The sequence below is a fragment of the Vombatus ursinus genome, unplaced genomic scaffold (genome assembly GCF_900497805.2).
Source record: "Vombatus ursinus unplaced genomic scaffold, bare-nosed wombat genome assembly UNPS02014793.1, whole genome shotgun sequence".
NCBI classification, from domain to species: Eukaryota; Metazoa; Chordata; class Mammalia; order Diprotodontia; family Vombatidae; genus Vombatus; species Vombatus ursinus.
In genome coordinates this window covers 6,257,894-6,281,778 of record NW_020954571.1, presented here as the reverse complement: position 1 = coordinate 6,281,778, position 23,885 = coordinate 6,257,894, and the positions used below count along the sequence as shown (strand labels likewise).

The window sequence follows — 23,885 nt, the reverse complement described above, 5'->3', positions numbered from 1 at the left end:
TAACTGTCATAATACTTTCTCCCTCTGCTGCAGCCCAGCATCACATGATTGATCCTGCCTGAGAACTCTGTGTGTGTGTGTGTGTGGGTGGGTGTGTGGGTGTGTGTGTGTTTTCTTTCTCTCTAACTGACCTGGGAACTTTTTCTTTTTTTCTTTAGTATCTTATTTTTCCCCAATTATATGTAAAAACAATCTTTAACATTCCTTTTTAAAACTTTGAGTTCCAAATTCTCTCCCTTCCTCCCTCCCCCCATTGAGAAGCCTAGCAACTCAATATAGATCATACATGTATAGTCATGGAAAATATTTCCATAATAGTCATGTTGTAAAAGAAAACATATACAAAAAACCCTCCGGAAAAATTAAGAAAGTAAAAAAGCATGTTTCCATCTGTATTCAGACATCATCAGTTCTTTGTCTCAGGATAGATAGCATTTTTCATCATAAATCCTTCAGAGTTGTCTGGGGTCATTGTATTGCTGAGAATAGCTAAGTCATTCACAGCTGATCATTGCACAATATTGCTGTTACTTTGTATAGAGTACATTTCACTTTGTATCAGCTCATGTAAGTCTTTCCAGGTTTTCCTGAGAGCATTGCTGCTCATCATTTCTTATAGCACAACAGTATTATATCACAATCACATAGCACAATTTGTTCAGCCATTCCCCAATTGATGGGCATCCCTGGGAGGGATTCTTAACATTTTTGTAGGTCTTGGATTTTTCTATTAAGAAGCAGCTTAGTGGTGAAGTAAGTAGTAGTGAAGGCCAGCTTCAGAGTCAAGCATGGGTGCCTCTGACACATTTCTCCTTAATGTTAGTACCTTATTTCTGTGATTATCTTCAGTCTATTGGTATATATCTTGGATGTACACAGTTGTTTGTAAGTTGTCTAACCCATTAGATTGTGAGCTCCTAGAGGGCAGGGGCTGTCTTCTGCCTTTCTTTGTATCCTCAGTGCTTAACACAAAGAAGGTGCTTGATAAATGCTTGCTGAGAGCACTTGGCTGCGTGATCCTGGAAAGTTAGAATCTATCCATGCCCCAGCCAACTCTTTAATATTACAAGGTGCAGAGAAGGTGCCATATGCATTGGTAGAGGGAGTTTCCTCACTGGAAGCTCCTTCTACTCATGAAATCACAGGTCCCGTACAAAAACAAACAAAATTTTTAGTGTTATTTAAAAATACCCAGACTCTTAACAACAAAAAAACCCTTTAGTTTGTCATCTCCAGTCTTAACCACCAGGGGGCACTCGTTTCTTCGCGCATTCCCTGGGACCTCGCAAGACCCCGCCTCGTGGAGGACAAAAAGGCGTCGGAACCTTTCTTTCCCGGAACTCGTGACAAGGTAGATTGGGGAAACCGTTTGAGAGAGGACACGAGAGCTCGTCGCAGGGCACGACGGGGAACTAGGGAATAATGGCAGCCGTGTCTGTGGAGTTGCAACAGGAGCGGCGTCTGGTGTGTGTGGAGTATCCTGGCGTGGTGCGGGATGTGTCCAAGATGCTGCAGACCCTGGGCGGAGAGGAAGGAGTTTCCCGGGTCAGAACCGGCGGGACCAGGCGGGGATGGGGGCACGGGTTAATCTCCAGAGCGACGAGAGCTGAGGGGGCCAGGCGGGGAGTTGTTAGGGGGAGGGACGGAGAAGGAGGGGGAAGAGGAGGAGAGCGGTCTCCTAGGCAACGGGGCTGGAAGCGTGGCTCCTCACCTGGGCCTGGAGGATGGGAGAATCCCATTGCAGGACTCCTAAGGTCTCCTGCCCATTCTCTTTCCCATGGCTGCCTACTTGATATTAAAGGTGACCAGCCGGCTCGTCCCCTACTACCCCTACTAGCTTGTGATCATAGTGATCAGATAAGGTATAGGATCATAGATGTAGAATTGAAAGGGGCCTCAGAACCATCTAATCTGTCCCCATCTTTTTTTTTTAACCTAAGAGGAGAGTGAGGCCCAGGCTAACAAATGTAGTCAATGTCAGGTTGTACTTAAACCCCATTTCTTTAATTCTGAGTCAGCGTTCCTTCCACAATACCTTGCTGCTTCCCTATGCTTGTTTTTTAGGATCCAGTTCCAGTAAGCTATTAGTTGTTGATTAAATTTTCGCTCCTTTGAACTCAGTCATTTTTGGTTAGGATGGTAGAGGACCTTTCAAAGCCATGGGGTTTCATAAGGCTTGTTTACAGTTTGGTGTTTTTATATCTTAGGAGCAGTGGTGTCTGTTGAAACCCATCTTATATACATTTCTTATATTTCACATGTTTGTATATATACATATATATGCACACACACACATATATATATATAATATGTATATTATATTTCTTTTGAAACCTTTGAGGGAGGGGACTGTCATTATCCCTCTTTCGCTCCAGAGAGAAATTAAGATATAAAGACTTGAAAGAATTCCATTGTGAAATTGAGTTTCATAGTAAAACCTGGGAGTTCCAACTCCTAGTTCTCTGAGCCTTGGTTTCCTTGTCTATAAAGTGATTAGGTTGCTCCAAATGGTCTTTAAGGTTCATTTCAGGTCTGAGATTTTATATTCTAAGGTCCCTTTCATCTCTTAAATTTTTTAGCTCTCCTTTTGCATATTCCAGCCCTTCCCAAAGTTTTTAGATGAATGTAGAAAGGCTTTGAGGATGATGTGTTTGGGATAACATTTGATGCTTTTCTCTGTCTCTGCTACTGCATCTTCATTGTAGATCTATGCAGACTCAGCCAAAAGGTTGGAGCTATACTTCCGCCCCAAGGATCCCTACTGTCATCCTGTGTGTGCCAACCGTTTCCCTACCAGCAGTTTGCTGCTTAAGATCAAGAAGAAGACAAGACGGAGGAGAGCCGAGAGTGGAGAAGTGACTGTTGCAGAAGTCAAGTTTGACATGGAAATTTTGGGCATCATTACAACTGTTTACAAATTTCAAGGTAGAGGTCCAATGGGACTGATTGATGCCCCATGGATGCTGTCAATGTCAGGCCTAAGATAGATGGAGGAGATATATGAATGAGAAAGAAAAAAAAAGAGTAGGCAGAAGAAAAGAGGAGATGTGGAGAGAAAGAAAAAGAAAAATACATGAATTATAGCTAGGGATAAAATTTCCCCAACAACTACTTTAAGGCTTAGGCTACCAGAATGGAGTAATAAAGATAAAGGACAGTGCTCTTTCTGGGACTAGGTTATTCATAAGATTAAAAAAATAAAGTTCTTCAAGCTTAATATGTTTAAGTGAGCTAAACTAGAATCAGACTCTAGAACGGGAAGAGACGTTAGAGGTTGTCTAATTTAGTCCCCTCATTTTACAGATCTGGAAATTGAGATGCCGAGAGGGTCTAATTAGTGGCATGGCTGAGGCTAGGGCCCAAGTCTCCTGATTGTTCCATCTCTTTCTATTATGCCATGCTATCTCTTCCTGTCAGTTTCTGTCATGCTGTAATATCATATAGACAGAAAGAATGTTGATGTTAATCCAAGCAATTAAATGGAAGGGAGTTTGAGTTCAAGTTCATTTTGTACAGTACTTGCACACAAAGTTAGTTCTGCTACTGCTATCTCTTCAGCAAAGTAAATGACTAGTGTTCCTTCTCCAAACACAATGCTAGCCAAGAACTTTTAAAGGATGTTAGAAGTTTGGTGCCTAGGAGTCTGGTGTTCTTAAGTGACAATCATAGAGCTTGTATTATGGCTATAATTATGGTGTGTTTCTTGATCATAGTAATTGTAATTTGTTTACCTCTCTTTCCAGGGATGTCAGATTTTCAGTATCTGGCAGTACACACAGAAGCAGGCTGCAAAAACACTTCTATGTATGACAAAGTTCTTATGCTCAAACCAGAGAAAGAAGAATTCTTCAACCAAGAATTACCTCTCTACATCCCCCCACCAATTTTCTCTCGCCTAGACACCCCAGTGGACTATTTCTACCGGCCAGAAACTCAGCATCGGTGAGTATCTTCCCCACTATCACCCTTCATCCAACTTCTAGGAAGCTTTCAAAGAGCTCAGTTGTCAAACAAGTGGTACTCTGGGCATGTGTGCACTAGGAGTATCAAATTTCAGATTGATAAATTGTCCATTTGACATAGTCCCAGGTAAGGAAGAATTCATAAGTTATTGAGAACCAGTGTGATGTAGTGCAAAGAATGCTGACCTGGGAATCAGGAGAACTGGCTATGAATTCTGCCTTTAATATTTACTAGGTGACTATGGACAAATCACTTATTCTCTTTAAACCTTCAGTTTTCTTGTCTGTAAAATAGGGATACTACTTATATAAAGTTCTTTGCAAATTTTAAAGCACTGTGTAAGTGTTACCTGTTATTATTTTTGATGAGGCTTTCCTACATTGAGAATTGTGGAAAGTAAGAATATATATCATTTCTCTGTCCACACTACCACTAAGACCAGTGATTCCAGTGGAGATATACAATCTCTTTATATATATGTCCATACATTCCTAGTAATTTGCTTTGCCAAATCAACAAGCATTTATATATCACTTGCTGTGTGCCAGGGACTGTGCTAAGTGCTGGGGATACACATACAGGCAAAAAGGGTGTCAGTCCTTAAGGAGCTTACATTCTGTTGGGGGATGATGAAACATGAAAGGGAACTGAAGGGGAGGGGTAAGGAAGGTAGCCATCTGGGGGCACAGTGGCAAAGTCTGGAGAGTGATGGATGCTTAGTCCAGGCCAAGGGTGGGGAACCTGCAGCCTCAAGGCCACATGTGGCCTTCTAGACCCCCAAGGGTGGTCCTTTGACTGAATCCAGACTTTACAGAACAAATCCTTTCAATAAAAGGATTTGTTCTGTGAAGTCTGGATTCAGTCAAAGGGCCACACTTGAGGACTTAAAGGGCCCCACGTACGTGGCCTCAAGGCTGCAGGTTCTTCACCCCGGTCTAGGCTCTTCTTCAGAATGGAGGTTCCAGGAGGGACTCACCTAACTAGAGAAGGAGGCCAACAGGCCAAGGATCAGGGAGAAGACAGCTAAAGCATTATGGCAAAATTTAGCAAATTTTTAAAAAAATATTGCTGGATTTGGAGTTAGGAAGACTTGGGTATCAGTCTTGCTGCTGATACAAGTTCTGTGACCCTGGACAAGTCACTTAACCTTTTTGACCTTCTGCTTCCTTATCTATAAAATAGAGATAATAATACCTGTATTACTGTATCTCACAGAGTTGATGTGAAGATCAAATGCAACAATTTTGTTAATTTTTTTTTAAACATGACTTTTATTTGTTTGTTTTTTTGTTTTTATTTTTTGCTAGGCAGTGGGGTTAAGTGACTTGCCCAGGGTCACACAGCTAGTAAGTGTCAAGTGTCTGAGGCCAGATTTGAACTCAGGTCCTCCTGACTCCAGGGCTAGTGCTTTATCCACTGTACTACCTAGCCGCCCCCTGTTGTTATTTTTAAAACAGTTTTGAGATAATTGGGGATATTCTGGTGCTGTTGCAAAAAACAGAATTAGGAATTACTGCCTTAGACAATTAACTTTGCTTTGGATAGAAGATAGTACTCCAGAAATAAGATTGAATATTCCCCCAAAGGAAAAAAAATATAGATTGAAAATGCCTAGCATGTGATCTAATTGGAAAGTTCTTTTCCTCTATGGTGATGGTTCCCTTTCCCCTAAACCCTCTCACCCCAAAATTCCTGCCAATCTGCCTTTTCCACTGTGTTGCTGGATACTCATTCCATAGGTGACAAACTTGCCTTCATCTTAAATTTTTTTCTCTTCCCCTCTTTCTATCTTCTATCAATCACTAACATCTAGCTCCTCTCTCTCCCTTAATCTCCCCTCCCCCTTCATGATACAGCTTCCCTGGCCACCCATTCTAGTACTCATTTCTTTTGGCTCACTGGTTGAGGAAAGGGAGTTGGAATACTCTTTGCTTTCCATTGCCACTTTCAGATTTTACCCCTATCTCTGTCACTCAATAACCTCTTCTCCTTTGAGGCCCATACAGTCTACCTCTTCCACCCACTCAAAATCCTGGTAGCTGTTGTCCGCAGATCTCCAGAACGATGCTCTTCCTTCCTCAACTAGTTCATTACCTAGCTCACAATCTTTTTTGCGTCTCTAACTTTTGCCTTCATACTAGGAGACTTCAACATACATATTTTTCCCCTCTTCTTTTCCCTAACTTGACCTTCTGGTGAACCAGTTCATCTTTATACTGTCTTCTTCTCTTGAGTTCCTCACCCCCTTTTATTACTAGTTCCACCCTTCCAAGCCTCAGCCTTGGATCACTCCTATTATCCGACATTTTTGTTTCTACATACGTGCTGCTGCAGGAAGGTGGAGAAAATCATACAACTGTCCTGTCTGGGTCCACTACAAATTTATTTTACACAACCTCAAAGGGCCCTCCCTATTGCTAGGCAGTTCTTCTATACTTACCTTATCAGTTCACTATCCCATTCTTCCACTTTGTCACTTATCGTCGATCTCTCCCTACCCATTGTCTGCTTCCCTGCTGCCTACAAACATGCTCATGTTTCCCCATCCTGAAAAAAACCCTCACTTGATCCTTTCATCCCCACTATCATTCTACTTCTCTTCTGCCCTTTGTAGCAGAACTTGAGAAGGCCATTTACAACAGATGCCTCTACTTCTCCTCCTCTCACTCTCCTCTGAACTCCCTATGATCTAACCTCTAACTTCTTCATATCACTGAAACTACTGTCTCCAAAGTTACAAGTGGGGAGAGCCAGGTGGTGCAGTGGATAGAGCACCAGCATTGGAGTCAGGAGGCTTGAATTCAAATGTGACCTTGGACACTTAATTAGCAGTGTGATCCTGGGCAAGTCACTTAACCCCGATTGTCTGCAATTAAAAAAAAAACCCAACAACAAAGTTAGCAGTGATCCCCTAATTGTCAAATCCAATGTCCTTTTCTCAGTCCCCATCCTTCTTTACCTCTCCAACCTTTGACACTGTCGATTACCCTCTTCTCTCTAGGTCCCTGGGATAACACTCCCTTCTGGTTCTCCTCCTACCTATTTGATCTCTCTTCACTCTCTTTTGCTGGATCCACATCAGGTCATGGTGTCTGACAGAGTTCTGTCTTGGACTCTCTTCTCTTCTCCATCTGTACTACATCGTTTGATGAGCTCATTGGCTCCATGCCTTTAATTATCATCTCTATGCTGATGCTTCTCAGATCTACATATACTACCTGAAACTCTCTGCTGACCTTCAGTCTCCTATCTCCAGTTGCCTTTCAGACATCTCAAACTGGATGTCCAGTAGACATCTGAAACTCAACACGACCAAATTGAACTCATTATCTTTTCCTCTAATCTTTCTCCTTTCCTTTCAAATTTCCCTATCATTGTTGAGGGCACCACCATTCAGTCCCCTAAGCTTGCAACCTAGATATCATCCCTGACTCCTCACTCACTGTCTCTCAGTAACACCCCTCCCTCATAGCCAATCTATTGCCAAGGCCTGTTGATTTCACCTTCCCAGCATCTCTTGAAAATGCCCCCTACTCTCCTCTGAAAGGAGGAGTTATCATCCTGGTGCATACTCTGTTGCAATAGCCTGCTGATTGTTCTGACTGCCACAGGCCTCTGCCCACTCCCATCCATCCTCTATTCATCTACCAGCATGATTTTCCTAAAGCACTAGTCCAACCATGTCACCTCTTTATTCGGTAAACTCTAGTGGCTCCCTGTCACCTCTAGGATCAAATACAAAATCTTTTTTGGCATTCAGAGCCCTTCATAGACCCTAGTCTTCTTACACATTATACCCACCTATATACTCTTTGATTTAGTTACACTATTCCACAAACAAGACACTCCATGTTTCTGTTCTAGGTATTTTCTCTGACTGTACCCCATGCCTGAAATTCTCTCCCTTCTCATCTCTACATCCTGGCTTCCTTCAAATCCCAAGTAAAATCTTACCGTCTACAGGAAAGCTGTCCTCTTAATTCTAATGTTTTCCCTCTGTTAATTATTTCCTATTTATCCTGTGTACAACTTGCTTTGTACATATTTAACTTGAGAGTTCCTTGAGGGCAGGGAATGTCTTTTGCTTTTCTTTGTAACCTCAGTACTTAGTACAGTGCTTGGCACATAGCAGATGCTTTAATAAATACTCATTAATTGACTGACTAAATACTTAAAATATATTTACTGTTCAAGTCTGTGGCTGGTTTGTCCAGTGGTTAGACTCCTTTGTTAGTGATAATAAAAATGTGGGGTGTGACTCTTTGTGACCTGACTAGTCTTGGTTTGTGTTTGTTTTTGTTTTTGTTTTTTGATCTTATCACTGACCCCCAACTAGAGGTCTTACAGGTACTATTAGCTTGACTATATTAGCCTATACTGTTTACCCTCTTCTTCCATATATTTCCCAAGATAATGTTAATAGCTATCCAGAATGCAAGATTTCTTATGTTAAATTAGATCCAGAGAGGTTATAGCATACTTGAAACTCAACTCAGAGCTAATGGTGAGTCAGTAGTGACTATTGTATCCACAGAGCTTCCCCAAGAAGAGCCCAAGCTTGCCAAACCCTAAATGGTCTTTGCCGGCCTTTGAAGCTAGAGGGCAGAGTTTACTGTCAATAGTTTCTCTCCAACTATTGCAAATATGAAAAATGTCATTTAGCTGCATCTCTTAGTAGTAAATTCTCACCCATAACTTCTTCCCCCAGTTTAATATCACGTGGTATTGCTATTTGAGTGCTTTTTAAATTGCTAATAAAACAACTTGCTTCCCCATATAATCAGTAGAAGCAGATAAATCATTTCTGAGGTCCAGAATGAATTGACTCAGTTTTACTATAGATAAACTGAGAGTCAGCTCTGTTTATATACCCCTGTCAAGCTGCTGCTGACTCTGGGATTCTCATTCTTTTTTGGCCATCAGGTAATCATTTATTGGCTTAATTGGGGACCAAGTGCAAGTGTGCAGTAGGGTACATATTTGTGACTCTATTCCTTCTGACTGTACTGAAGCGATCTAAGTATATTGGTACAAAGGAATCCTGCCATGGTTGGTGTGTCATTTATTCCCCCCACCACCTCTGCTACAGCCCAGTTTTTCAGTGGCTTTAGGTGGAGCAAGAAGGTAAAGAACAACAGAGAGCCCCAAGTGTCCAGGTTTCTATTTTGCTAATGAGGCCATTTGTTTGGTCTTATTTGCTTTCCGTTTAAGGAAAAAGACAAATTTTTGGAAAAAAATAAAGGGGAAGGGCACCTGCCTTTTTTCCCCTGGAAGGAAATTAATTATTCCTCTAGGTTGTCCTTCAAATTGCCAGAAAAACTCATATATCAGTCTGCTTTCAGGGGTTTCCTCACTTGACCCCTTCTTAGAGACAGAATTGAGTTTCTTACTATAGAGGTAATAACTGAAAAACTTGGGAAAAAGGCACCTGGAGTGATTTGAGAACTAATGTTCATAGATGTCTTGCCTTTATCTGGTTTTGGTTTTCTTATTTTTAACTGAAATTAAGCTCCTTTATATTGGTTCTGCTGACTTCCCAAGGCCTCCCTCACAATTTTAAACATATTCAGAATTGCAATGACTTTCCCATACACTGGAAAAATGGAAATGTTTCGCTGGGAAACCTTTCATTTGGTAATTCAGGTTTCTGTTGGTAACAGGGAAAATTGACTATTTATCCCAAAATGTTATTTTGAAGTAGGAAATTCAGAATACTTTTACTTCATTCTTCTTGGTTGTTTAAAAAAAAAAAGTTTGCTAAGGTACTAGAATGAATGACCAAGAGTGGATCTCTGTTGGGAATTTAATAAAAAAATAAAGAGAGTCAACTCAACAAATAGTTAATATTGTGAGTGTTGAGGACACTGCATAGATCAGTAAGATATACACCCCTCAGGAGGTTACAGTTTAGAAGGATTATCTAGCACATATACAAATAATTATAAAATAAGTATACAAAGTAAATAAAACAAAAGTTTTTTAAAATGCTATACTATATGACATCTAAAGGGGAAAAGGTCATTTCTAGCTGGGGAATTGTAGTACTTCATATCTGTCAAGTTTAATTATCACCCTTCACAAAGTCAGGGGAAATGGAAAGAATGACTTTTTGAAGTTCACTGTCTGTATGGGGAAAACTTATATTGTTTGCCTTCTCCCTTCACACATTTACTAAGATAACTCTAATAGCTCTCCAGGACGTATGATTTCTTATGTGAAATCAGATGCAGATAGGATCTTTCAGCTTTGCAAATTGTTTTCAAGAACCAATAGCCTGTTTAAAAAAATCTCTTTTGGGTTACAGGATATTTTTTTTAATTGGAAGAGACATTAAAGATAATTTAGTTCATTCTCTTTATTTTACAGAGGAAGATATTTGAGGTATAGAGAGGGTAAGTGACTTGCCCAAGGGCCCCTTGTTCGTTAGTGATAAAGCTTAGGATTAGAACTTGAATGGGAAGTCACCAAATGAAAGTACTTCTTGAGCTAAGTTTTGAAGGAAACAAGGGATTCTAATGAATGACTAAAGAAAAAGTCAATGTGAGCCAACATGTCTGCTCTGCAAGGCAGGGAACCTGGAGTGGCCCAGCCCACCATCATTGGGAAGGAAAGAATGGGCCTGAGGGTCCAAGTGAAATGAGAATTCTGGATTCCTTTCTGCAGGGGTAGGGGAGGGGAAGAGGAAGGATGCGTTGGCAGGAAGGTTGGGGGAGAAGAGTGTTCCATGATTCTTGTTCCACCATGCCCTCCAGTACCCAGTGTAATGGCTCCCACTGGAGGCAGTACTTTCCTGGAATTCGGTAAAGTCTGTGTAGAAGATTGGAGTCCAGAAATGCAATGACATGGGAGGAACAGCAAGATGGCCACTTTGGCTGGACAGGAAAGGAGATAAATGTAATGAAAATGGAAATGTACGTTGGGGCCAGGCTGTGAAAGGCTTTTGCAAGATGAACAGGTGTTCCTATTTGATCCTAGAGGTAGCCATTGGAGATTTTTTAAGGAGGTGAGGAAAAGGTGACATGGGCAGACTTCAGGAAAATCACTTTTATCAATTTTGTGGCAGATAGATAGGAGAAGAGAGACTTTAGGTAGGGTGACCAATTAGGAGGATATTGCAGTGGGTGCATGGTGGATGGCAGGATGGAATATGATAGCTCTATGAATTTTAGGCTTTTTGAAAATTGATTACATAGGAAGTGAGAGGGAGGAGCAGGTATTAAATTTCTTCTAAAACTCCCAGACTAGTTTCATTTAGGTTTATAGATCATGATTACATGCCTGTATAATAACTCATATTTATATAGTACTTTAAAGTTTAAAAAGTGCTTTTCTCACAACAGCTCTGTGAAGGAGGTAGTACACATATTATTCCCATTTTACAAATGAGTAGACTGAGGCTCAGAGAGGTCCAATGCCTTATCTGTAGTCAAATAGCTAGTAAGCGTCAGAACCAAAATTTCAGCTTTGCTCTCCTTACTACAAAGTCAGCATTCTTTCTATTATGCTGTACTCCTCCTTTGTAGGTCTGTATCTTTTAGTGAAGTTCTTAGTTAAAGCAAAGCTTGTGGTATAGAGGTAACCTGGGAATCTAGAAGATTGTACCAGTAGAGCACATGCTCTGTCAGTTCTTACCAAGGTAAAAAGACTTCACACAGAGCTCTGTGACAGCTTCTATATCTCTTGTCCAAGAACTAGCCTTGACAGGTTTGGAGAGAATCATCAGTAAAAGACTGGCCAAGTTCGAGGATGTGGTGATTTGTCTTGTTTGTCAGTATTGTACTTGTTCTGAGGGAGGATGGAAGTGGGTGGGAAATGTCTTTGGAAAGTGAAAGTGATATTTAAAAAAAGAAAAAGTATCATTAAAACATTGAAAAAAAAATAAAAGATTGGCCACTAGGTGTTAGACTTTTTTGACCACAGCAACTCATAAACCATCTGTGAAAATGTGGAAAGGGAATCCACCTTAATAAAAGCATAATTCCTTGAAAATTTAAAGGATGTCTGTTATGCTTGCTGTGCTCTTACATTGTGTCTGGTGTGTTCTCCCTCAGGGAAGGCTACAATAATCCACCTGTCTCTGGTGAGAACCTAATTGGCCTGAGCAGAGCTCGGCGGCCCCACAATGCCATTTTTGTGAACTTTGAAGATGATGAAGTGCCCATGAAGCCACTGGAGGCTGCTGTACAGACCTGGAAGAGGCTGTGCACTAATCCCATAGACAGGAAGATGGAAGAGGAGCTGAGAAAGGTAGTAGCTGGAGCACTTTACACTGTGACACTTCATCAGAAGAAGCCCAGGCCTGCAATTAGCCACCTCTTATTTGCTCAGCTGTTTGGATTTGGGCATGTTTACTCCTTTTTTTTTTAATCATTTCATTAGCAGATGTGAATTTTTCACCTCCAGATTTCAGTTCTAAAAGTAATAAGTACTTCATCTTGTAATCTCAGGAGAACTCTTCCTTCACACTTCCACCAAGCAGCTTCTACTGGTGTAGACACCTGGAATAGGGGTGGGGTGGGGAGGAGTGCTTGGATTGTCCAAATGAAGCTTGTAATTGCAACTCCAGGATTTAATTAGTTCTCAGGTTCTCCCATTACTTCACATTCCCTTGCCCCTGACAAAGTTTGCATTATTTTATTAATTTGTATGTATTTGGAAATATCAGCATTCTGTTTTTCCATCTAGATTGTAAACTTCCTTTTCCTCTTGTTTTACAGTGCTTGGTGCACAAGTGAACAGTGAATCAATAGTCATTCACTGAATCAGGCCTTATTCTCTATTTAAGGGGAAGCTGAACTGAGGTTATGCATTTCCAATTTAATAGTTTCCTACTTGTTACCAGGACCAAAATAATGTATCACCAACTTAAATGATTTCTATTACTATTTCAAAGAGCTTAGAATGGAAAGAGTGTAAGCATTTTAGGCCATGATGTTATAGAGTGTGTTTAGCCCTTCCTGTGGCCTCCTTTTTTCCCTGATAGCAGTCACCAGCCACAGATCCCATGGTGTTCTAGAGTGTGTCTGTATTGGAACCTGTAGGTAATATTTTTTCTCTCCCCTTCCCCTTTTCCTAGCTGTTTGACATTCGTCCTATCTGGTCCCGGAATGCTGTCAAGGCCAACATCAGCGTCCACCCAGATAAACTCAAGGTCTTGCTTCCCTACGTGGCCTATTATATGGTGAGTATCCTAACATCTTTTATCTATTTCACTGCACCTAAGCTTTTTGTAATGCTTTGGTGCCCAGTAATTTAGAGTGGAAAGAGGATTTAGAAATCACCTACTTAAACAGTCATAGAATCATAGCAGTGGCCTTGGGATCATAACTCTAGAGTGAGAAGGGACCTCAGAGCAGTCCCTAATACTTCTGTTAACTTTACTGTGCAGTACTGTGCTCTTTCTCCATTTCTGCCCCCCTTCTCAGTGTTCCACAGCCTCCTGCTCCCTCATTAAAAAAAACCAAAAACTAAAAACAAAATCCACCAAGTGAAAGCAAAAGAACACACACGTAGAGAGACTGCCACCATGAGCTGAAAGGGGCTTGGCTTGAGACCTCTGGTGCCAGGAGAGGCATGTCTGGCCCCTATGTGGTTTTTTTTCTGTCCATCTGTGCTTGGGTACTGAATGTCTGTCCCTGGCCCCTTCATGTTACCTATCCTCTCTTGTCTGTGTCCATGTCTGGCTTCACCCTGTCTGCCCCCTTTGTATTCTTCCTCTTGGTTCCAGCCAGGCCCCCAGGTGGCTTGTCCTGGCTCTTGATTCTTTATTCCCGCCCCTCACATGTCCTGGCCCCCTCCCTCCATGGACAAGAGGCCCTTTCCTGCCTGCCTCTCTCTGTCCTTCCCTCTCTGGGAAAATTCACATTATGTAAAATCACTTTATGTAGAGGTATGTAGAAGAGTCCACTCATGTAAAGCAAGAACTGTTTGTGTTAGGAAGATTTCATTATCATGATCAGTGTGTACCTGAGGGAGAGCCTGGAATTTATTGGTTCTTCAGGATCTTGGCTCCTTAACCCACCTCGTGGAATTGTACCTTTGCAGATAACAGGTCCCTGGAGGAGTTTGTGGATTCGCTATGGATATGACCCCAGAAAAAACCCAGAAGCCAAGATTTATCAAGTCCTGGATTTCCGAATTCGCTGTGGAATGAAATATGGTAAAATAAACCACCACCACAACAATGAAAACCAAAGACAAAACCATGCCTCAGTTTGTTTGCTTTCTTTTAGTCTTTTTAGTTTCTTGTTTGTTCTACACTTATCCTCTTTTCTAATAGGGATGAATTTCTAACTCTCTATTACAGGTAGGCTAAGAATATTTTCCTGTGTTTGCTTAAATAAGGATCTCTTGGTAGTTTGGGTTTCCGATTCTCTTCAGTCCCAGTCTAGCATTTCTTATTATCTTGTGACTTTTCCTGATCCTAGTCTGTTCCTCTTTGAAGCCAGCTGTTTCTTTGTGCCCAACCTCATTTGCTGTTGTCTCCTTTATTTTCAGGCTATGCCCCCAATGACATGCCTGTCAAAGCAAAACGCAGCACCTACAACTACAGCCTTCCCATCACAGTCAAGAAGACTCGTAAGTAATTGTGGCTTTCTAACAAACAGAGGAGTGATCTGCCTTCAAGCCAGCTACCCAGAATGAGCCATGTGGGCAGACAAATGGGATTCAAATTGAGATCATCCTAGAATGGTACAAAGACTTGCTGTGGATTGAATGAATGAAAAAAACAACCCATTTATTAAGTGTTTACTGTGTACCAAACACTGTTCTAAGCATTGGGGCTACAAATAGAAAAAGCTAGACAGTCCCTCATCTCAAGTTGCCCCACAATCTAATTGAGGGAGATAGCCCAGAAAAGAACCTTTAACTACAGAGCACATCCAAAAGATAGGAAGTCCTCAGGTTCAGTGATGAGGTAGATGGCAAGGCCCAGAGTTCCATAGCTTACCAGTGCTAAGGGACTGCAGCAAGTAGAGGCAGAGCAGATGGTAAATCTTTCTATTTCACAGTGAATGGAGTTGTTAACATCAATATTATTCAAACTCTTTGAATGGTCTAGCAGCCCAGGCAAGGAGGAGCAATAGAGGGTAGGGCACTGCCCCCCAGTGGTAGCATTCTTCCTACTTGGCCATCCCAAATGGGTTGGGGAAGGCAAGTGTGAGACAAGAGATAAGGTCATTCCCTGGTAGCAATGGTTCTTTCCACCACCATAGGTTCAGATCTGGAATGATCTTTAATAGTAGCTAGTCCATTTTCTCATTTGGCAGATGATGAAACTGAAACTCTGCGATATGGAATGTCCTGTCCAAGGTTACACAGGTAGTAAGTAGCAGAGTCTGCATTTGAACCTAGCTTTTTTGATTCTGAATCTGATTTCCAGTGTGTGTACATCTCCACAATGACATCCACAAGGAATTCAATTCCATATATAAGAGATGATCAGCAGGAATGTAGGCATCAAGAGAGTAAGTGAAATTGAATATAATATTTAAGAGTGTTGAATTCCAAAGCTGCTTGTCTTCTCCCAGCCAGCCAGTTGGTCACCATGCATGACCTGAAGCATGGACTAGGCACATCGGGGACAGGGGGTATCAAGAAATCAGCCTCTAACAAGTACAAGCTCAAGGTGGGTGCTGTCTGCTTTGTCCAGAGCAATTATGGGAAGAGGGACAACTAACTTTGGTTTTTAATCTCTGCTAAGTATGAAGGCTGTGAATTGTACCCTTTCAGGGGACAGTCCTGTCTGTGGGTATTGCCAGTGAACTTCTGCAAATAAATGCCCTTTGGCCCTTTCAAACCTTGTTCATGAATACAGTTTTATAGTATTCAGGATAAAAATGCTGGGTGTAAGTGCTCAGTCAACAAACTGAGTATCCACTATTCACAGTACTAGGCAGAGAAGTTCAGTCAAAGAACAAATATTTATGTTCCTAGCCTTGTATTCCAAGGAGCCTTTAGTCTTGTTGGGAAGGTAAGGTATAACCGCATGAATCGGATAGGGAGTAGTATTAAAACACTGTGTCATCAAATACTATATTATGTGGTATAGACAGCAAGTGTTATAGAATTACAGAAATGGGAGAGAGAGATACCGTTTGGGACTGCAGCCTTTCTTTTATTTCCATCCTCTCACAAACCCACTGTTGTTTCTTCTCACCCCTGAATGCTATAAGACTGTAGTACCTGGAAAAGTATCTTTTGGTGGCTGGCACTGAGCTGCATATTATCTCTCTTTGGTGGTGAAAACACTGAGAGGAGTAGCTTCTATTAACCCTTCCTGTTTTTGTGTTCCCTCAGGACTCTGTGTATGTCTTTCGGGAGGGAGCCCTGCCACCGTATCGGCAGATGTTCTATCAGCTCTGTGATTTAAATGTGGAAGGGTATGATGAGGCCCTGGGTCTTGGGAGAAAGGGTCTGGGGAAACAGACTTCTGAACTTCATTGGGAATTTCTTCTCTGATACCTTTCCAATTTTTCAGACCCTTTTTCATCTCTGCTAGGAAGTTAGATTTCTGGCATGTTTGGTTGTGTTCAACTCCCAAAAGCTGTTCTCAACCAACTCACTGTGTAATACATTTCTCTTAAGCTAGTTAGTCTTTGTTAAAGCAGAAGGAATCAGGTTATACTACGTTTACTCCTGTTCATCTAGTTGATCACAGTGCTTCTCTGCCACATGCATGTGTATGGATGGGAATTTCTGAACTCAAATATGGCCGTTCCCCTTTTTTGATTAGTAGCTTTGTTTAGAGTGACCTTGGGAGACGGGGAGAGTTGCTGGTGAAAACTAGAACTTTTTGTGGATTCAGTTAATTGCACAAGGAGAGAGAGAACACCTTGTTCCTTATGACAAAATCACTGTCAGAAAAACAGAATCCAAAATGATTAGGCACATTTTTCCCTTTACCATCTCACAAACAGCCCATAGAAACTACACTGGCTGCCCTTGTTAGCACTTTCTTTGGACCCTTATTTGCCCACTGACCCAGCCCTGGCTGCTTGTAGGTTACAGAAGATCATCCATCGTAATGATGGGATGGAGACTGAGTGTACAGAGCGTGATGGATGGTGTCTTCAGAAGACCAGTGATGACCTGAGGGACACCATGTCCTTGATGATCCGGCAGATCATTCGCTCCAAGAGGCCGGGTGAGAAGCTCCTGGGCTCTCACAGTATGTTGAGCCCAACAACAGGGCTAGGTTCAAGGCCTGGCTTTATTGTTAAGTCATTTCATCTCTTTGGACCTCAGTTTCCCCATCTGTAAAGTAGGAAATTTGGACTAGATGATTTCTTAAGGTCTTTCTAGTCTTTCTCATATTTTAGAATTAATAATTTAGAATAATGTTGGCTCTTGGGGTAGCTTCTTATGGAACCAGATTTAGATAGTGTCAGGACCCCTCTTCACTCATGGGAACGGACTAGATGGGCATTATGTGATAGTTAAGCTACAGGACCAGCTCTTAGTGGCTTCTGAGAATTGGGTTTAATTTTCTCCTTGAGGTAAGAGTGAGACAAGAATTTAGCTGGTCTCATCATTCTATTTCTTCTTGTCCCAGACCCCTTCCCCTTCCCTGTTGATAAGCAGAAATGGCATGTGGGGGCCGAGGCTGTCACTGTCCCCCCATAGCACTATCACCCCTTCCATTTCCTTGGACAGTGCAGTGAGGGCGAAAGCCATAACAGGAAGGGAAGGGAAGGGAAAGAAAGAGGCCTGCACTGTGCTGTGCACATATTGAGAGCAGTGAAGGAAGCCAGGGTTTGGGAGACCCATCAATGCTTCATGCCCATGCATGACTCCTCCGCTTGTCAATAGGATCTCTGAGCCATATCTGTTCTTTTGGGTCAATGGGTTTGGGTAACTAAGGCAGCACATCCTTCTCTTTCTGTTTTGGACCCAGCTTTGTTTTCGAGTGCTGCCAAAACTGAAGGTGGAAAAGAACAGTTAACATATGAATCTGGGGAGGATGAGGATGATGATGAAGAAGAGGAAGAGGAGGAGGAAGAGGAAGAAGAGGAGGAAGAAGAGGAAGAAGACTTTAAGCCCTCAGATGGGAGTGAAAATGAGATGGAGACTGAGATTTTGGACTATGTGTAATGGGAGGAGGACACAGTCTATAGACCCCCTAACTTAGTCTGGGTATTGCTGTAGCTTTGCCTTGAGAAGGAAGCAGCTAAGAGTGCCAGATGGCATTTGCAGGGACTCTCAATGGGTGTAGCTCCCGTCTAGCCCAGGTCTCCTGGGACTATTCTGGCTTGTCTCATGTACTGAATAGTACCCCAAATTACTCATTCCTGGATCCTAAGAAATCCCCTTCAGCCCTCTAGCTTCAGTTATACCCTGCCATTAGACCATCTGTGATGCCATTATCCAGGTGTCATATGTGCCCACTGTCTCAAACACCCCTGTGGCTATTAGTAAATGTTATGAGGTGGAGACAGCGCAGCCTTTGGAGTTTCATGGAACAATAAAAGGTCAGATCATCCTCTTTTGTAGGTTGTGGACTAAAGGAGTATGACAAGAGTCCAGCAGGGACATGGCCCCTGAGCTTGGAGTGGTTACCCTGGATGGATAGGACCAAGGCAGTATGGGCAGTAGCTCCTAGGTGTTCTCAGTCTAGGATCTTTCGGCTGCTGTTGGGTTTGGTTGTGGCCAAGTTTTCTGTAATTCCTACAGGGATTATTAGCTCTGCTGAGAGCATACTTTCTTAATGGAAGTTTTCTTTAATAAATAATTTTTCCAAAGGACTGGATGATTCATATGCTAGAGTTTCTTTTTGTTTTTGTTTTTTTAATCAAAGTAGAGACTTCGGAAGGAATTTATCACTCCCTAGGGCCTATGGCTCCTCTTGTGTCTGTGAAGACAGCCATCTTTTATGGCTTGAAGACTTAAAACTAGTAAGAAATGAGAAGATAAAAGTAAATAAAATTACCAGAAGGACATCAAGAAAGATGAATTGCTGAATGCAGTTTTCCAGATCACCTCAACTTCTAGTCTAGGTTCTTTTGGGATTTAATAGGATTGTTGTCCCATCCTAGTTTCACCTCTAGATGTGGACCCTCTGTTCTCAGGGTCCACTGTCTTGCCTTGTAACTGCTCTGGCCCTTCAGCTTCTTGCCTGACTCTGAAAAATTTCTCACCTCTGCTTGAAGTCGTTTTGCTCTGACTTTGTTATATCCCTCTTGGAGGTATCTGAGGTAATGAAGGTGTTTTTTTCCTCTCAACCCATTTTTCTTTGATTTGATGCTTCCTCCATACTTTTTGTCTAATGTGACTTTTTTTTCTTTTAGTAATTGATGATATCTTCCCATTTAAAGTCTTCCTCTAATACTTTCTTGTGTTCTGAAGGTAACATTGGGTTTGTACCAGAGCACAAGCTCTGGCAGCAACTACCAAGTTAGAAAGGCTTTGTGTTTGACAGATTGTACGTCTGTGATCCTAAGGATCAGCCTGGCTTATCATCAGGCGTGCCTTAGCTGATACATTTTTTGGACACAGCGGCTTATTGTATTTTGCCTCTGTCTTGCAGGTCAAAGGAGTTTCCCCATTCACAGTTGCAAACCCTTGGTTCTCTTTCTCTTCTGCTCTATCCTACTTTACTTTAGGCTCCAACATGAAGATTGAAGGTTGTTGGAGCTAGAATGGACTTTGGAGACTGTTTAGTCTATAGCTCCCTCATTTTAAAGATGTGGAAACAGGCCAAGGTGGGGAAGGAACTTGAACTTTGTCTAAGGTCATACAAAGAGTTAGTGGCAATAGAACTAAAATCCCGGTCTCCTGACTCCTATTCCAGGCCTGTGTCCACCGTTCTACGCTCCCTACGATTCTTTAAATGCTATCAGACCAATTTGTTACTTTATCAGCTCTCCAAGTTCTAACTTGGTTATGTTATGTCCTATTCATTAAGAAAGAAGGAGGTCTGTAGCTTCAAACTCTTGCTGCCTCTCCCAAACCTCCCATCAGAACAGCTAAAACCTAGTAACTGGACTAAGGCTAATTTCTTCTCTTTTATTTTTCCTACTCACTCTCTGGATGAGAATTTCATGTGTCATAAAATAGCTGCCAAGGAGAAATGAGCAGAGAATGCTGAAATGATCCAAGTTTCTCATCAGAAAGTTATCAGTCAATAGGTCTAGTGAGTGCTTATTTGGGCTCATCATTGGACTAAGTGCTGTGATATGGGGAATTGTCCCTGTTCTCATGGAAATTATAATCTAGTTGGAAAGTTGGAAAGATATAATTCATAAAATTATAATGAATAGTAATGCATGTCAGTGTTTAATCAAGTGCTTAATTGTATGGTAAAGACCTTAAATGCTGGTCATTTAGAAGAAAGGGTGATCAGTGAAGAATAATTGGGGGAAATTTCAGAAAGAAGGCAGGATTTGACTTGGCCCTTGAAGCCTGATACAGTTGAGGTAAGGGGAGGGGAGACTGGCTATTGTCAGAGATGGTACTTGAAAGTTCTAATGCCAATTGTCCTTTTTTTCTTTCTTCATGACTGTTTCCTGGTAACAAACGGCTTCAGACCAAGCTAAGTCAGTCCAGTGTTCAGACAAATAAGTGAACATTTACCGAGCACTTACTGTGTATGGGGCCCTGCAGTAGTTACTGGGGCTTGAGGAGGGGATGAAGAGAAGAGGGTTTGCTTCCTATACAGTACTGGTAGAGGAGACAAGGTATATACGCAAAAAGTTAACTAGCAATAAAGGTGCTGTAGATGTGCCCATGACTATTTAACTTTAAATAATAAGAACTCAGAAGGGAAATAAATGTGGGGGCTGAGAAGGCTTTATGGAGAAGGTAGGGCTTGAACTGGGCCTGAGAGGATTTAGAAAGGCAAGTGGAAAAGCACATCAGAGGTCTAATGATAGGAATGTCCATGGCCTGGTCATAGAAAAGAGACCCATATGACTGGAACCTAAATAGAGAAGAAGCAGTAGAAATAAAGTTGGAAAGATAGGGTCTGGCCAGCTTTGGGGATGCATTGAGTACCAGGCAAGGAGGTTGAGTTGAAAATCAGAGCACAAAGCTTGATCACTGACCATAAAGAAAGAGTACTGACTTCCTTTTCAAGGCAAATCTCTCAAGTCAAATGAGAGTGGTTCCAAGGGGTTGGTGGTGAAGGGTAGGATAAGGAAGAGCAAACCAAGGGTTAGTATAAGAAGTTGGGCAGAAGGTACTATTAGACTGGGAACTGTGTGTGACCAAAACAGGAGGATTCCAAGAAGTGCCCTGGGCAGGGGCTTAAATTAGAAAGCTTTGACAAGGCTTAAAATGATTGATGGTGTTCTAAGGGCTCCCTTGCTGCGCTTTCACTGGCTATTCTCTCCAGAGCCAAACATTTTTGTACTAGCTCATTGTAGCCTGGGCTTGGGGATCTTCATAACTCTGACACCCTGTACTATACAATCAACAGGGGCTAGGGCTCTTTCCGATAGCTCGTCTCACAACTTTCACACTGGTAAGAATTTCCCTTTCACTGGGGACTTTACAATATTGGTCTGAAATCAGAGCCCTAATAGCAGAAGACAAATGGAGTTTTCCCCACCCCCTCATATGTGTGTGTATTTGTGTGTATGTGTATGTGTGTATGTAACATGCTTTCTCTCCATAGTACCCATTCTTTCTGTGCCTCACCTTACAATTCCCATCTGTCACCAGGAAATGCATCTGACATCTCCACATCTCATCAGTTTCTCCCCTGGGCCAAACCTTTCCCTGTCCCAGAATGACTGTCAGCAGCCATTTTTCTGTGGCTCTGCTGCCTTTTCCTTGTCCCCAAGTGAAAAGATTGCTAGTTTTGGCTTAGCTTATAAGCATCTGAGGGAAGATGCCTTTTAGCTGCTTAAGTCTCTTTCCTGGACAAGATCTACCAGTGTGTAACCCATTGCCATCCTTCCCTGCCACAGGTCCCCCTTGTGGATTTAGTGAAACAACTGACGTAACTCCAGCCTAACTTCTTTTTTGAATAACTTTCCATTGTGGTCAGTTTAGATGTGCTCAGGGAAGGCACATTTGTTTAAATATAAAACTTTGAACAAAAGGAGTATAATTAAAATAGTACAGAGGAAGCTCTGGACTGGGAGTCAGAAGACCTAGGTTATGTTTCTGGATCTGCCACTAATGGATTGTGTGACTCTGGGCAAGTAACTTGCCCTTCCTGGCACTTATTTTCTCCATCTACAAAACAAGATCACTGAACTAGACAATCTCTAATGACTCTTTTGTCCTCTAGTTCTAGAATTAAGGTGTATCTGCCCTACCCTTAGGCTCAGAATTGAAAGGAACCTCAGAGATCTTCTAGTCTAAGCTATATCCAAGCAGGAAGACCCTCTACATATTTTACAAATAATCACCTGCCTTCCTGTTGAACACCTCCAGGGATGGGGGTTCGTGGCTCTAATTGTCAAGAGGTTTTTCTGAACATTAAGCAAAAAAGTCTACCTTCTTATAGCTTTTCAGCCATTATTCCAAGTCCAGCCCTGAGGAACAAGCAAAGCAATCCTTCTACATGTCAGTCCTTCAAATACCTGAAGACACAGGGCAGCTAGGTGGCACAGCGGATAGAGCACCAGCCCTGGAGTCAGGAGGACCTGAGTTCAAATCCGGCCTCAAACACATAATACTCACTAGCTGTGTGATTCTGGGCAAGTCATTTAATCCCAATTGCCTCACCAAATATACCTGAAGACATCATATCCTCCTAGTTCTTCTCCCTAGTTCCTTTAGTCAGTCCTCAGTTCTTTCCCCTTCTTGGTTATCCTCTGGACAGTTTCTCCATGACTTCCAGAAATGTGGATCCCCAAATGGAACAGGTGTGTCCTGACCAGGACAACCCTCTCTCCTTCCAGTCACTAATCATATTCAGATGTATCTGTGAGCTTATTGATGTTGGTCAACAAACATTTATTAGATGCTCAAGCACTTAGTAATGCTAGATACTTGTGCACTATTGATATTCCTTCCACTGTGGCAGATTAGAACCCATCCATGCTTGCCGATCCTGTGTAACTCCTGTCCATATCCTTCCCTAAGATGGACACCCAACGAGCTGGGGCCCTTCCTCACTTTCTCCTGACATCATGAGGATTCTAGGGGAGCCAACATGTCCATTGGTTATTGCTCTTCCCATATGGCCACCCTCTCTTTTTGGATTATACATTTCTTTGTTGTCATCCTTTACTCTGGTTCTTCATAGTTCCTTATTTGCTATAGATTGTAGTCTATTCATACCTACTATGTGTTTCTTTATTGCTCTGTGGTACTAATTTTTAATTCTGCAGAGACTATAATGTTCTGTGATGCTTTTGTTTTTCTTTGCATCCCCAATCTTAGCACAGTACCTGTCATATAGTAGGTGCTTAATAAATGCTGTTGATTTTCTGACTGACTTATAGCCATACAACAACACTGGCAGAATATTATTGTTAAAAAGATGCGTCTGTTGAATGTTGGCTGTCTTTGTCACCCTGTTGATTCTTATTAAGTTTGCTAAAACCTTCATATAGTTTCCCAGTCTCTGTTGATTTTTTTAAATTAAACTTTATATTTATCTCTATTATTTCAGTTTGCTGTAATCTTTTTGGATCTTGATTCTGTCATCCAATGTATTTAGACCCAAACACAAAACCTGAACAATTCATTCCAGAAAAGCAAGACCACATAAATGAGATATTAGTCACTACTTTATACTGTCTACTGCTCTGAACTGTCTACATTATGACATTTGTAGCAGATCACTGAGAGTTCCCCATAATGGATACCCATCTGCCTGTGGGGCCCAAGTAGGAGCCCTACCAGATCTGGGGCCTACCCTCTGGGAGAGCATATGCTAATAATTCATTCTGGTTTGGTAGAACTCGGGGAGGTAGGAAGGGAATGGAGCCCCAGTGCAAGTTCCATTTCCCTGATATAGAAAATGG

General features: G+C 41.9%; 1 protein-coding gene across 2 annotated transcripts; it reads left to right on the top strand.

Annotated features, from left to right (window-relative positions):
- Positions 1 to 1,403: 1,403 nt before the first annotated feature.
- On the top strand, positions 1,404 to 22,551 carry GTF3C5 (general transcription factor IIIC subunit 5). 2 transcript variants are annotated; one of them, XM_027869622.1, is made up of 11 exons: positions 1,404 to 1,545; positions 2,706 to 2,925; positions 3,744 to 3,942; positions 12,015 to 12,210; positions 13,040 to 13,144; positions 14,008 to 14,122; positions 14,461 to 14,541; positions 15,495 to 15,592; positions 16,264 to 16,346; positions 16,968 to 17,110; positions 17,861 to 22,551. In XM_027869622.1, exons 1-11 carry the CDS (start codon positions 1,423 to 1,425, stop codon positions 18,055 to 18,057), a joined length of 1,560 nt encoding a protein of 519 aa, XP_027725423.1. In that variant the 5' UTR covers positions 1,404 to 1,422; the 3' UTR covers positions 18,058 to 22,551. The 2 variants fall into 2 exon arrangements, with proteins under 2 accessions (XP_027725423.1, XP_027725422.1); XM_027869621.1 differs by having other exon boundaries at positions 16,968 to 17,134.
- The last annotated feature ends 1,334 nt before the right edge of the window (positions 22,552 to 23,885 follow it).